The sequence below is a fragment of the Epinephelus moara genome, chromosome 6 (assembly GCF_006386435.1).
Source record: "Epinephelus moara isolate mb chromosome 6, YSFRI_EMoa_1.0, whole genome shotgun sequence".
In the NCBI taxonomy this organism is placed as follows: domain Eukaryota; kingdom Metazoa; phylum Chordata; class Actinopteri; order Perciformes; family Serranidae; genus Epinephelus; species Epinephelus moara.
Genome location: NC_065511.1, coordinates 6668747 through 6684066, shown reverse-complemented (window position 1 = coordinate 6684066; position 15320 = coordinate 6668747). Strand labels below are relative to the sequence as shown.

The following is a 15320-nucleotide window of genomic DNA, read 5'->3' as shown; positions in this document are numbered from 1 at the left end:
CTGTGCCTGCTCACCGGTGTATCCCTCCGCGGATCACAGCACAGGACGTACTGACCCCCTATAAGCGCAATGCTAACCGCTGAGACCCAGCCACTGAATGTACAGACACAAAAAAGATATCGATCATGTTGTCTCAATATGAAAATGACATAACTCCCAAATCGTCGGAGTAGTCTTTTAAAGTACAATGTTACATAATGTCTGACTTGACTGTTATGTTGTTAGTATTCTGCTTTGCTATAGCAGAGCAGTTGTGCTGTACTTCACTTGACAGCAGATGTTATTAACACGTGGGAATGGAAGCAAAACTATTTCCCCATTTGTACTCATGAACACAAAGTCCTTTGATTCTAGATCTTAATTTGCACTTGCTCCCCTCTGTCACAGTGTAGTCACAGTGCTAGTTGCAAAAAACATGTATAATTTACTATAATCAGTTTTTACACATGCAACTTGTGGTGTCATACCTCTGCTTTGCAATTGTGAACATGACATACCTGGTGATTTCAAGCAGAGGCGTAACCTGTCTAAATTTAAACCCAACTGTCTGCAGAGCCCAGCTGTGCAGCATCTACAGCACTTCCTCTTTCACTGCAAATAGCGAGTGAAAGTAGTTGTACAACAACTGTGCTGCTTTCATCCTGCACACACAAGACAACAAGAATAAACCACAGGGCGCCACAGCTTTCATCTGTAGCACAACGTATAGACTTCAGCTGTAGTTGCAGTTAAATTTGGAGACGGCTGTTACAGAAAAACCTGCTCCTTTTATTACTAACTCAGAGGTAAGTTGTGAAAGGTTACAACTGTATGTGCTGTAGTTACACTCATGCACAGTGAATGCTTTCAACAGGATATTATGATGGGTCTTTTTTCACAGACAACCTTGATATGGCACATGTCAAAGAGATGCAGCTCCTGTTCCATGTGGCACTGGTGTTGTCAGTCATTCTGACCTCAGCTCTGAAGACCCTAGACTCAGAACAAGAGCTGCAGGACAGTGGGTTCGGTCAACCGCCACCTCGCCACGGCCTCAAGTTGCTGGTGTGGTACGTTCAGGACTGTGTGGACAACAACATGGTGGCTCTGTGTGATCCTATTCAAGGAGAGTATGGATTTCATGAATTTCGGAACCTCAAGCCCTGGCATCTGCTGCCAGTAATAAAGGATAAAAAGCAATACACGTACTACACCATCGGAAACCTCAACTATCCTCATGCCAAGGACCTGCCGTATGAAGTCAGGAAGTACTACAACCGCAGCGACCCTGACAGTAACATGGACAGAGTTTTGGTGAGATACAACAACAACAACAAACACATCGACCAGATCTACGCATCTGCACATTATAAGGCGAAAGAGACGTACATAATTGGCCCCAATCTTCTTGCCTCTCTTCGACAGCCAGCAGCCCACATTAACATAGAAATGTGATGTACTCCTGATGTAAAATCTCTATGTGACAACTTTAATAGCTCTGTGATTCTTCCAAAAAATTGTGATGAAATTGCAAATGTGTTTTAAACAAGCTTGACTGACATGTTTGGCTGCTTTGTAGTCAGAATGAGAAAAAAAGTGCCAGACTACTTTGATGAGCTTATTTAACTCTTGAGTATGAGTCAGGAAAGTAACCCTGCACAGCCTGACTGCTTGTAGAGTACACTGTGTAGAATGCTTTGCAGAAAGCGTCTTTGACCAATAAAATAAATGTTCAAACGTGCTGCTTAAGAATATTTTTTTCTTTAATAGCTGATACATTGGCATTTGTGTTTGTGTGTGTGTGTGTGTGTGTGTGTGTGCGAAAATTTCAGTTTAGCTTACATCTAGATTTGACCATCTTTTAGTTAAGACATAACTGTATTCACCAAGGCTGATTGCATCACTTTGCTGAGGTCTAGGAACACAGCAACACCACAATAAATTGCATCCGATGGGTCGAAAAACATAAGGACAGTCAGACAAGTCAGAAACAAGTCAACAGCTTATCCAGATAAGCTACCTTTTTTTTAAAAGGTAAGACTGGTAAAATTTGGTAATGATCCCTGTTTACACAGAAAAACTGTGCGCACACACACACACTACTGTGGTAAGTAAATTTCATTGGACATTTCGTGCAATGGCAGACATGGCCAAAATAGTGCAGGCTCCAACATTGCAAATTGTTTCAGAAACGAGTTTAGTATGAACTCTGAGTTAACCATGACGCCTCATTTCCACTTACATATGTGTACCAACACAAGACAACCGGAAGTCCATTCATTCCTATGGGAATCTCCGTGATATTTGATGTGTGAAACTCAAGTACATTCAAAAATTAAACTTTTGCAGTGGATTTCAGAGACAATATGACAGTATGCTAGCTTAGCTAACAAGCTGCTAACTAGCTAAGAGAGTTGGGTTTTGAGTTTATAACGTCTTACAAAGTAAGTTTATTTACTTTATTAATCCCCCTGAGGAGAAATTCAATGTTTTCACTCTTGCTTGTCAATTACACACAGGTCCGAAAGACACACACATGCACAAACAGGACCTATACATGCACAAAGTGGAGAGATGTCAGAGTGAGGGGGCTGCCCTTGGTCAGGCGCCCCGAGCGGTTGGGGGGTTCGGTGCCTTGCTCAAGGGCACCTCGGCAGTGCCCAGGAGGTGAACTGGCACCTCTCCAGCCACCAGTCCACGCTCCATATTTTGGTCCGGACGGGGACTCGAACAGGCGACCCTCCGGTTCCCAACCCAAGTCCCTATGGACTGAGCTACTGCCGCCCCACGTTAGAGTACTTTGATTACTTTTTACAGTAACGAGTAACCCAATGCGTTAGTTTGCTGTTTGAGTAATCAAATACTTAAGTACATTTTCAAACAAGCCAGTTACCTCCGTTACTTTTAGAGCGCTGGTCCTTCAGCTCCGAAACAGCAACGACTGTCTTTTGGTTCTAATAACAGAGATAACGTTAAACCTATCAGTCCAAAGGAAGTCATGAAGCTTGTGGCTCGCTATGTGGTAGAAGAAATGCTGCCGTTGTCTATGGTGGAGTCTACAGTAAAACATTCCGCAGGATCGTCAGTAAAATCCCCACAACTCAATAGATGGAGGAGGACTCGCTGACAGACAGGTCAGACTCAGGACTTGTATTATGCCTGGTACACACTACATGACTTTTCTGCCCGTTCTGAAAGTCACTATGTCACATTACACGATTGTGGAGTCATAAAAGTCTTTCACGGCGTGTGTGATGTCATCGGGTTATTCTTGTCTTATTTTAGTTACTTTTACTACTATTTGAGTCACTGTGTCTGTTCATGTGCCAGCCGACATGTTGTTGTAGTCACCTAAAAGCGCCAGCAGATGGCAGGAGCTACATTTGAAGTACGTAAACATACAAGCTATTGTATCCTCCACAATCAACTTTCTACAAATGTTTCACAATAAAAGCCTATTTAGAAAATGGAGGGATTCTCTCAACTGAGGTTATAAGGGGCTTTTAATTTGAAACAATTCAGGAAGTGTTGAGTTTGAAATGACGACACGATATGTTTATAACTATACTTTATAAAGACAACAGGAGCGGATAAAAAGTAAAAATATAAAAACACAGAGGGATTAATAAATAACGGACCATATGTAGTTTGTTTCAAATGAAGCTGGTAGCCTCTGCAGTTGTGGTGAGTAAAAGCCCCACCGCTATTTGTTAATGTTATTACTTTATGTCTGTCTCCATGGTGAAGAAATGACATGTTTGCTAGCTTGATGCTAATGACAGTAAGGTTAACTCAGCGGGTTGACAAAGTGCCTCTGCTGTTTCACACCATCATTTCCCCCTTTTACTCTGTGTGGTAACATCCCTAGAGGAAATATTAAAAACGCTGGGGCGTTGTTGTCATACAGTTGTCTACGGCAGCAGATCGTTCTGTGTTTCTATTGGTCAAAGTGACGGCTGTGATGGGAGAATTGGATCTCAGTGAAGGGCAAGTGGTCCATAACTTTAATTTTGGAGACAAAAAATGTAGGCTTAGCGCCCTGTGGTCCATTGCCCAATAGGAAATGTAGAATACTCAAAAGTACTTTAAAAGTGCTTGAGTTACTTTTCTCAGGAAGTAACTTTGTAAAGTAACTGGTTACTTTTCAAAAAAGTAACGCAGTAAAGTAATTTGATTACTTTTAAAGTAACCCTTACCCAACTCTGCTAGCTAACTGGCTATTTTCTTCAGTTTAGTTGCCTATGTTGATTGTCAAGTGAGTTTGTATGATTTAAAAGAACTTGTTTATCTAGTTTGAACACATTGTTAATCTGAGTAATGGCGGAGTGACTTTCTGTAGTCTCATTGTCGCTTGTTAGCAAACAACCTTATTTAAGACTTGTTCAGGCTTCAACATTTATGAGTGGGGTATTTACTGACAAATTTCATGTTGTAGAACAAAACATGAAAGTCTCTTAAGCTTACCACAGACTTTATTTTCGGCATCTAACAAAAAACTAATTTGAGAAACCCACTGACTTCAAGACAAGGGAACCAGGAGTAAAAAAAAAAAGCTAACTCATTTCAAGGTTTTCAGACTCATTCCTGCAGCAATCTACGAAGTAACATCTTCATTGTTGTCAGGACATGCACAGTATTTACAATTATCTTTACCAAATTGAAGACAAATGTGCAGCATTTAGAAAACATCTTCACTTATTTGACAAACCATGAGCAGCATTCAGAATAAGCACTGCAAGAAGCTCACATTACAATGGAAACTAGGGATGCACGATATTGGATTTTTTGCTGATATCCAAAATGCCAATATATACCAACTCATGTGGCTGATCACCAATATTGAGATATCCATAAATTATGGAAAATTATGCACTTTAATTCCCAAATCTGCTGACGAAATATACCTCATTATGCTTGTATCCCGGTTTATCTTAATTTTTATATGTATCTTCATTTATGTAGGCCTACTTATGTAATAACCCAGTTTAGCCATGTAAGTTTGCATTGTGTATTACTATTATTGTCTGATTTATATGCATTTACAAAGAATGTCTCCTTTAAATTGAGTATGTATGTATGTATGTATGTATGTATATATATGTAAAGATAGATATTTATTATCGGTAGAAATCAGCATGTTGGCCGATTCATGTATTCCAATTTACAGCTAATATCAATACCAATAAGGTGCCAATATCTTCATGCATCCCTAATGGAAACGATTTCCAGTAGACACTAGAAAGTGGTGCAAAGACTGGGACACAATTGTTGTCATGGTTTGTGGCTTATGAAGTTATTAAAATCAGCTGTCAATCATTGTCATCACATGATTCAGATATTATAATAATGGGTAAAAGGCTAAAACAAGGTTAGCAGTAGATATTTGCAATAACAAATGAATCATGTCATAATAATGTTAAAATAAGCAAAAAAAAACAACAAAAACATTTGAGGTGGTTTTCCAACACTGCTGATGGATAGCAATCTTAAATATCTTCATAAGCCACCAACCATGGCGACAACAAGTGTGTCCTATGGATGTATGATAAGAAGTGGAAACAGCATTGAAGGCAGGGCTCTGTTTATTCCTATGAAATTTGCTCAGTTGCTCGCATCATTGGGCCCACAGAGCAAGCACACAAGAGACTAAAGAGGATAAAATGATTTAATCGTGTGGCTCTTCTAGACGTTATTAATTAATTTAATGTTATCAAACCAAATGGATCAAATTCTGATGATGAAACAAGTAATTTCATGGGGGTTGTGACACAAAAAATGTGTCCACTGATTTACAAACTTCTATTTTACAATGTAGGTCTATGGAGAAGAAATCTGGGGCCCTATGGCATCATGTGACAAACTCAGAAGTTGTAATTCCACTGTTTGGCCTCTACAAAAATTGTATCCAAAGCCTGGTGCACTTCCTGGGGGCCTGCAAGCATGTCCCCACCAACACTTTTTAATGTCCCTTGGAAACTGTTTCTGTTGTGTTGTGAGCTTCTTGCAGCGGTATTTCTTGCTGTAAATGCTTTGCATGTGTCTTAAAATAGGGGAACATGCTTCTTCATTTGCTTTTGCTGTGTCTATTTGCATGTGTTTTCTTATTTTGCAGATCGCTGAGCTCTCAGGGCCACCGTACTCAACCGTATTTTTTTCTCTCTATCAAGACAACTCATTCTTTATTATTACTTATGACATGCCATCTGGCCAATCAAAAATGAGTATGGCAATAGCAAAATATCTCAAATTATGTAGAGAGACTTTAAAGTTAGGCAGAAGACGACTCTGCTTTCTCGGTACAGATGACAGAGCATGGAAACAACATGCAGCTTTAGTGGAATAAATGAGAAAAGTACAGTGAATAAACATTAATGAGGCTATGAACAAGAAATGAGTGTATTGTTCGGTACTACTTTCTTCTGAGGATTTTAAATGTTATGACCTTACTGTCTAGGTCAGAAAGTACCACCAAAATATAAAAACTCTAAATATGAAAGTTCCACAGAGCTTTAGAAATTTGTATGAACTCCAATATCAGCTTGAATAGCAGGCAGTCAATCAAAATGTTGACTCTAATGAGTTGTGAAACAAGGCAGCACACACCTTCATGGCCAAAAGGCACAAACTCTTGCAAAACTCACTTTCAATATTATGATGACAAAGCACCCTCATGCCTGCAGTCCTCAAAACCCACAGAAAGGCCTCATTCATCTTCTGCTCTCCTCTGTTGCCAATGGGAGGACACCATTTGGATCGCTGTGCGCTCACAAGTTGAATTCAGATTTGATTTGATACTCCCACTGAAAATATACCAGGGCTCTTGAAAGGGCCCGTGAACAAGCAGGACCAATCTTAGCAGATAAGAGAGATTTATAGGGTCCTTACATTGTACAGAAATATGTGGAACACTATGCCTGATTTTGTTATACTATCCACAGATGCCTCAAAACCCCCAAGATGTCCGCTCAGCTTACTGTGATGTGTAAAAACTCAACACTGAATGGTTGTGTTTAGGCACAATTAAAGCTATAATCCTTAAGATTTCAGTCCTGGTTAATTTGGCTACACCTGTGGTTATCATTGGAGATGACAAATGAGTTTTAATAATACACGTAATTTTGTGAGTTACATGTGTGACATGTGCCCACTTGGGTTAGGTATTGCCTGCCTGCCTGCCTTTGGACTTCTACCATCTTGACTTTTGTCGTTGTCCCAGTGCGGTTCCCACTGACGCCAACAGCCACTGTTAAACAATAAAAGCGACCAACTGCATATCATGCTGACGTCAAAGGATGGCTTTTTTTGTCAGTGTTTAAAGCCGGAATTCACTGACTGACCGTCAGGTTGCTAAGTATGGTCTTATCTAGAGTGAAATAGAGAAGGGTATGCTTAAAGGTGTGGCCACCTTGTAATTGAAAACTTGCAACCACAGCGACGTCCTCAGGCTCTCAGTCAGATCCACCCTTCACTCCTCCACAGCTCCACCTTCTCGTCCAATTAAGGTCACTTCAGGCTCCAAAAAACGTGGCAATGGCCAAAATGCCAGACTTAAGGCTTCAAAATGATAACTCAATAGCCACAGACACCGAACAACAACCACATGAGCTTTATGCCTAAGCCTCCTTTTTATTTAACTTACAAACATGAACTCAGCTGCACCTTAGCTTGTTGAACAAGCCAGCATTTTCACTGGGGAAAAGTGTACTGCTAACGTTACTTTACAGGCTATTAGCTGCTCAGCTACAGCACATTAAACAGCATCCAAACCTACCTGTTAATGTCACTTTAGTCCAGTTAGATGCTGGTGTCGTCCTCACTCCTCACAAAACATGGTCTGGCCATGATGTAGCTACAGCACAGGTTTGTTTACTTTGTCTCCTGTTCTCCGGTGTAACACCGGCACCCCGGCAGCCTGCCAGCTGCTGTCAATCAAACAGAAACCCACAGTCTCTTCAGCCAGCTGAAATGAAGAAGAACATTTCTGATTTCCCCAAAGACCCTTTTCTTCCTTTTAATAATAAAAGAACATTAAACAATACATATAAAAACATGTTCCCATTATTTTTGCGTTCAAAAAGGGATGACTAAACCTGTTGGAGTTTAATAAAATGTTTTCAAAAACTGGACAAACATCAGTCTGATATGATTCTGCTAAAGCATTGTTGTTATTGTTGAATCGGTGCCTTTTTCATTACCAGATGCGGTTCATCCCATTCTTTTGTGGGACCACCCCACACTTAAAATAAGGATAATAGTTGTGCTACAGATCAAAGTAACTATAAGAGGTGTCCTTTAATGTGCTTTTCAAACTTTAATAGAGTAAAAGTCATCTGTGTATGACTTTTCATAAAGGGTGTAATGTTGAAGTCAACACTAAATAAAGTTGAGAAAGTTTGGCTGTAATTTAAAACTCTCAAGGACAGCAGTATTGTGTGCTTATTGTGCTGATTACCCCATTACAGCACGAGGTTTACTGTACATGTAGCCCAGGTAGCAAGGAGGCTGCTAAAAAGAAGCCTTATTGTGACTTTGGCTGCTTTTGTGACTTTTATGACCATTGCTTTGCACATCGTAGTGGTCCCTCAAGGGTCTGTTGGATCTGTTTAAAATGCATTCAACCCACCAGGTTTAGAGAATTTGTCACGTCCCATTTTATTAAAGAACACTAAAGAAGACAGTAAATAAGAAATGAGCATTATAAATGAAAAGTGCTCGTTCACTGGATGTTGTATTCTGTATCATGCATACATCACTTCCACAGGATTTCCGGACGTCCTTAAGAAGTCTTAAAAGGCACTGGAATTTAACCATTTGTTCAATAGGGGTCACAAGGGGGCTGGAGCCTATCCCAGCTGACAATGGGTAAAAGGCTGGGTACACCAGACTATCACAGGGCTGACACATAGAGAAGAGACAACCATTCACACTCAGATTCACACCTACAGCCAATTTAGAGTCTCCAGTTGACCTAACCTGCATGTCTTTGGACTGTGGGAGGAAGCTGGAGCACCCAGAGAAAACCCACATTGACACTGGGGTTAACATGCAAACTCCTCACAGAAGGGCTCCCCCACTCCAGGGTCCGAACTCCCCATCCCAGATTCAAAACAGGAACCTCTTGCTGTGAGGTGACAATGCTAACTACTGCACCACCGTGCTGCCATTAAATAAAAAAAAAAAAAAAGGTCTTAATTGGTATTAAAATGTCTTAAATCAATTTTTCATAAGATTTCTGTCACAATGCACTGTAAAACCCTCAAATTATCATTGCTATCATTTATTGTATTTTTTTTAATATAATTTATCAAATGCCTCTTGTATTAACGTGATACAGATCAGGATAGCAGAACCACTGGCCATTATGTATCGTTTCCAGCAGGGATGCTCTGAGCAGAGGATCCACTGTCACTGTACCCTTGACGACATGGGGAAGTACAAATTCAACAAAAATTGGCTGCTTAGCCAAGATTTTGCGGCATGGCTGATACCAGTACAAGTTAAATGCATAAGACACTCGGTTCATTTTATTCAAAAAGTTTTTCCAAGCTCAGCACGATGGGAAGCAAGGCAGTGGAATCCCACGTGCAGATTAAAAAAATGAAATGGCCAAAGAACCCACCAACAAAGGCCACATATTTTCCAGTTACACCCTCATCTATACCAGGCCTCTACCCAAATATCTGATAATTTTACCAGGGTCAGCCGGTCACCCTGGTGTATACCTACACAGAAGCAGTGGCACTGTGGTGTCTGAACACAGTGACATAACACCAGTCATATGGACTTCCAAGTCAGATGGAGTAGGAGAACTATTTTACACAATGTTCCCTGAATAACCTGAATAATGTTTTTTTCCCCTGCAATTTTGGTATTTGTACAATTATCTGTTTTTATTCCAAGTAGCATTAAAAGTGTTAAGAAGTCTTGAATCTTACTTGAGTTACACTGTAGCGATCCTGTTCCTGTGAATTCCTTGTTAATGGTATTTGAAACCCATGCAGCATAGGCAGCTTTCACCAGTGTACATTTAATAGATTATAAAATTATGACATGGAGAGGGATTTACACATTGCAAATACATTGAATGGCTATTGCTGAGCAAGTGCTGGCCATAAATAGTACACAAATAGGGTTTATATTATGATCGTTTTAAATCTGAAACAAAAAATTCACATTCAAAATGGTATTAAGTTTCACTACATATCATTTCAGACCACAACATTTTAGGAAACTGATACATATTAATAATGGCACAATTTTACTCCTCATGTAATTTCCCTGCATTTACCCCTCTATAACTTTTTATTATCTCATAATCCTTTCATGGTCGAGGAACATCATTTTTCACATTACTCATTTCTACAGCACATATACTGCTCGTATGTTTCAAATTTAGGCTTCTTTCCAAAATATTTTTGCTCTAAATTATTTCTGAGGAAAGATTTCGTATTTGGTGCAGCACATCTGGTTGTTCCCACTATAGCTCTGCTGAAAGTCATCACAAGTTTAACTAATTTGTTATTTCATTCATGTTATTTTAAGGTTATAGCAGGGGTCGGGCATGCATTAATTCCAGTTAAGCTCACAGTAATCCTCCAAAGAATAAATGTAAGTCAATGAAATGTCCCCAAAAGTGACATATGCAAATGTTTGTGTGTGTGGGTGTGTCAACTTGTGACATGTGTACATGCACTGCTGTTTCCTCTATGACAGCAAGTCTCTTGCTCCATAAAACCAGCCGAATGCAGATAATGGCACTGATTTACACACTGCACTCCTTTCCCTGTCCCTTTGTTTTGTTCGTCTTAAATGGGCTTGAATGGAAATCAAATTGAAGGCGGCTCTTAGTGGAGGCTGGCTCTGATGTTTCACTCTGCCTGTCCATGCTTAACGGAGGACAGGTTTTCTCTGAGTGGATGGTTTGGGGTGGGGTGGGGAGTCCGAGCTCTTTGACAGAATTGTAAAGCGGCAGAATGAACAGATGTCTCCCAATGATTAATGTTCCTCCCCGCCTTGCCTCAGAGGAGCTGCGTGCTCATGCATCTCTAACCCTACACCTCCTCCCCGGCACTCTATAAAGCTAATTTCTTTAACTCACAGCTTTCTCTGTCTTTTCTCTAAGTTCATCTCGCCTCTTCATCTTTTATATTTCTCCCGCTAGAAACATCAACTTCAGTTTCTTGCATGTTTTGGGAGAAATTAGAAAGAAGTGCTACCTACCCTAAATGATAAATGTCTTTATTTCTTCTTTCTTTTATCTTCTTTTTTCTCTGTTCCATTCAGTACCCATGAGGAAATGTAACCAAAAGCAATGCTACCATATATGTTACCTATAAGACAATATATTATTATGACATACATACATCTTCTGAATCTATTTAGCTATAAGTTTAACATATTTGAAACACCAAGAGTAAATGTATTTATGTATATATATAAAAAATATTTGATGAATTTTTAAATGGTATTATGTTCCTACCGTATATGTTAACAGTTAATATTCAGATTTAATATTTCTAAATCTATGAAAAAAAAACATATTTTCAAAAATTCTGTATGCTTAAATATGTTTTTCTCATTATTTTTGATATACATGTCTTTATATTTACATCTATAATAACATATATTGGGCTTTGGGGTGGATATATATGTACGTAACAATATAAGCACGTAATATATATATGTATAAACATTAACAATGTCTATATGATGGAATTTTATACAGTATTATATGTTGCAACAATATATGTTAAAGATATATTTATATATGCAAGTTTATGCAAAAACATTTAAACAAAAATGCTATATTTCTTATTTACATATATAATATTAACATATATTGGACTTTGGGATAGATATTTGGAAAAATAACATATATGTCTACAATATGAGCATTTTTTTTTACATACATGTCTCTCTTTTATATTTACATATATAATATGAACAAATAAAGGGCTTTGGGATGGATATGTAGGAACATAACAATATGTTATATGATTGATTGATTTATGTATAGTATGATATGTTATTATATTTACATATATAATGTCAACATATGGATTTGGATTTTTGGAATGAATATGTATGCATATATGTCCACAATATAAACATGTATAAACATTCAAAACATCTATATGGTGGATGGTAATACAATATTGTGGCAACAATATAAGATGATATAATATAAGTTAATACAATTAATATAAGCTAATAGTCATATATATGTGTTTAATTCATATACATGCAAGTTTATAAAAACACCATATATACAAAAATCCTGCTTGCCTACATATGTCATTCATTTTTAACATATAAATCTATGTCTTACATTCACATATATAATATCAACATATATTGGTGTCGGGGTGGATATATATGTACATAACATATATGTCTACAATATAAGCATGTTCATACATTCAAAATATTTACATGGTATTATATGGTGTGATACATGGTTAACATTTACAAGTTCATTAAAACAACATATATACAAAATCTCTGTATTCTTGTATAGATATATATATTTTGTATTGATTCTTAACATGTGTCTATCTTCTATATTTACATACATGATATCAACATATATCCTACATCTTTTTTTTTTTAAATTGCCATTCATATACACAGCGCCTAGACAACCAAGCTTAAATGTTTACTTTATATGTACATACATTTCATATATAGAAATTCAGTATATGTACATACATTTCCCTACAGATGCACTGGACTTGAAGGACATTACAAACAGTTTAATTTGTGGTGTAAGGTTTTAAATGGAAATCCCCTTGTTCTGTATGATGGCAAGACTATAGATGTTCAGACTGTGTGTTGAAGGGATCAATCATAGAGAGGAACAAATAGAAACAGTCAGGTGCTTCTCTCTCTTCTCACTGTAATTTGAGGAACACCTGGAAGACCCTCTGTCAAGTAGTGTGTGCCTGACCCCTGTTGGCAGAGTCGGAGTGGAATTCCTTTTTTCTTTTCAGTGCATAAGATGAATAAACAGGAACGTGTCTGATTTATGTTTTCACTCCTCACCTGGTTTTCCCTCAGTGGTTGGAGTTCATCCCAGCATGCATTAAGTGGACAGCACACTGGGCAGTTGCCACTCACATCACACAGCTGATACGCCCTGTTGTACAATCTCTCCCATTCGTTTTTCCATAAGCAAACAGCTACAGACCTATGACTGGAAGGAGAGAATAAAAACACACAGTAATTTACTGAGCAAAAACTGCATCTTTTAGCTTCTCAAAACATGTCTCTCAGTTCGTCTCCTCCTGTCTATATAATGTATTTATTTTTGGGTGAGCTCACCAAAGCAACGCGGAGCAACAGCGTCCCCTGCTGCAGCTGCAAGGGAAAAAGGGAACCCACACACAGTCTCTGGGGAAATTGCCCATTAAAATCCAGCACTGCATGGTAATGAATACCAGGCCTATGGTAAAGGGCTCGCATTAAATATTTACACTGTCGGTTAATATTTCATATGGTAATTTTGTATTTAAATTGGATTTAATATTTAATATAAATACAGAGCTAAGTGGGGTATACTATTCTCAAACACCAATCCAGACACCTTCCATATGACTCGGGAAGTAAATATGACACGGACAGCATACATATGTAGATCCTCGGAGCTAGAACACACACACACCGCACAAGACAGGACGCACAGACATAATATCCACTTTGTCTGCAGCACTGGGTTTATCACTTGAGTGTTTTCCCCTCTGGGAGGAAATGGGCTGTAGGGGAGAGCGGGGTCAGAGCAGCCAGTTTTACTTGAAGAATGTTTACAGCGATAACAGCGATGTCACCAAGTAAGATATTTACAGGATGCTATGACTCATGCTGGTATTTCAGGATGTTGTGCAGCTCTGGAAATTATCAGACTATTGTGAAATAAACTAAAAAATTGCCAGTGGTTTGAGATTAGTGCCAAATGAAGGTTAAGCTGAGAATAAAATTATGTTTAACAATTGTTTCTATGTTTAACAAGCTTTAACAATTTTAAGCACTTGGATTTTAAGGGGTAAATACAATACAGTACACAGATCTTACACAATAAGCCTTTTTTCAATTTGTCTCGTTTTAGGTTTCATTTACACTTGTCATTTCAAGTTTGTTGTATCCAAATAAAATCCAGATAAGATTTAAGACATATGTGTCTCCGTTGGCCAGATCAGAAATCTTATTGCAATCTGTCTTTTTGTAAATTGGATTTCCTCTCAAAAGGTTGGGGGTTCTGCATCTGAAACGCGTTTCCAGTGTAACTTTAGCTGCCATATTCACAAAGGATATATTCTGTGTGGCGATGTCCAGCAACTGCTTACTGACATAGTTACAACTGGGAGGAATACAGCTCACATGTGTTTCTTGGAGACAAGGATGAATTGACACCTTTAAAACATGTGTGCTAGAATGTGTTTTAAACCTCTTTCAGTCTGTGTTAAATTATTTTTTGGTGCATATACACTCTGCTTTTTTTTTTTTGTGACCCAATCACCAACCACCAAAAAATTTTGGCATACTACGCTACAATTGCACATGATGTAGTCAATGTGTTAAAACTTTACATTTCAACAACGCTGTGGTTAATGTGTGGTTAGATCATATTTTGGCTTAAGATACACAGTTTTGGGGGCACAATTCCCGCAGCAATGGGTCGCTTAAAAACACCCATGTCTGGGGGCTGCAAGGGTGTTGAAGGCGCAGCAATGACTTGCTAGATAAAAACTGGTTTTGTTATTTTGTTGATCTCAAACAGCGGCAGGGGCGGTGCCAGGAATTTTTGGCCCCATGAAAAAAAATCACATTGGGCCCTCCTGCACAGCTGTTGTCACCACATCTCTAGGACCTATCTGACCCATTAAAAGCTTTACGTAAATCTGACTTTAAAGGCTCGCAAATGTCTTGCCAGTACAATATTTACTGCTAGTGAGTTGTACATGCAACAGTCTGCATACAGTATGCAATTCACTATTTGATGCAAGATTACAAGCCGCCATAGAAAATGTGCTAAAGGCCATCCTTTACCGTCTAAATGTAATTTTTATTGTAAAATCCCAAAATGGAAAATTCTCTTAACATTAATGAAAGACTTAAAAAAAAACTTAAATATACATTAACTTTTCAATCAAAATAAGTTAAGATCATCATCTCAAAATAATGAAAACAGCAGATTTTTTTTAACTTAGCTGCACATATATCAATCAATCAATCAATTTTATTTATAAAGGCCAATATCACAAATCACAATTTGCCTCACAGGGCTTTACAGCATACGACATCCCTCTGTCCTTAGGACCCTCACAGCGGATAAGGAAAAACTCCCC

The 15320-nt window shown here is 38.4% G+C and overlaps 2 protein-coding genes and 1 long non-coding RNA gene across 3 annotated transcripts in view; 1 reads left to right on the top strand and 2 right to left on the bottom strand.

Annotated features, from left to right (window-relative positions):
- The window catches only part of LOC126392372 (uncharacterized), a 197002-nt gene extending 194234 nt beyond the window's left edge, over nucleotides 1-2768 (bottom strand). The window contains exon 1 of the long non-coding RNA XR_007570172.1: nucleotides 2659-2768. This is a non-coding gene — a long non-coding RNA (uncharacterized LOC126392372). The remainder of the gene's footprint in view (nucleotides 1-2658) is intronic.
- The window catches only part of tsnare1 (T-SNARE Domain Containing 1), a 1274638-nt gene that overhangs the window by 1175090 nt on the left and 84228 nt on the right, over nucleotides 1-15320 (bottom strand). The window lies entirely within an intron of this gene.
- si:ch211-198c19.1 (uncharacterized protein LOC100151013 homolog) lies at nucleotides 611-1655 on the top strand. The gene is made up of 2 exons (XM_050047741.1): nucleotides 611-785; nucleotides 881-1655. The coding sequence occupies exon 2, from the start codon at nucleotides 892-894 to the stop codon at nucleotides 1432-1434; it is 543 nt and encodes a 180-aa protein (XP_049903698.1). The 5' UTR covers nucleotides 611-785; nucleotides 881-891; the 3' UTR covers nucleotides 1435-1655.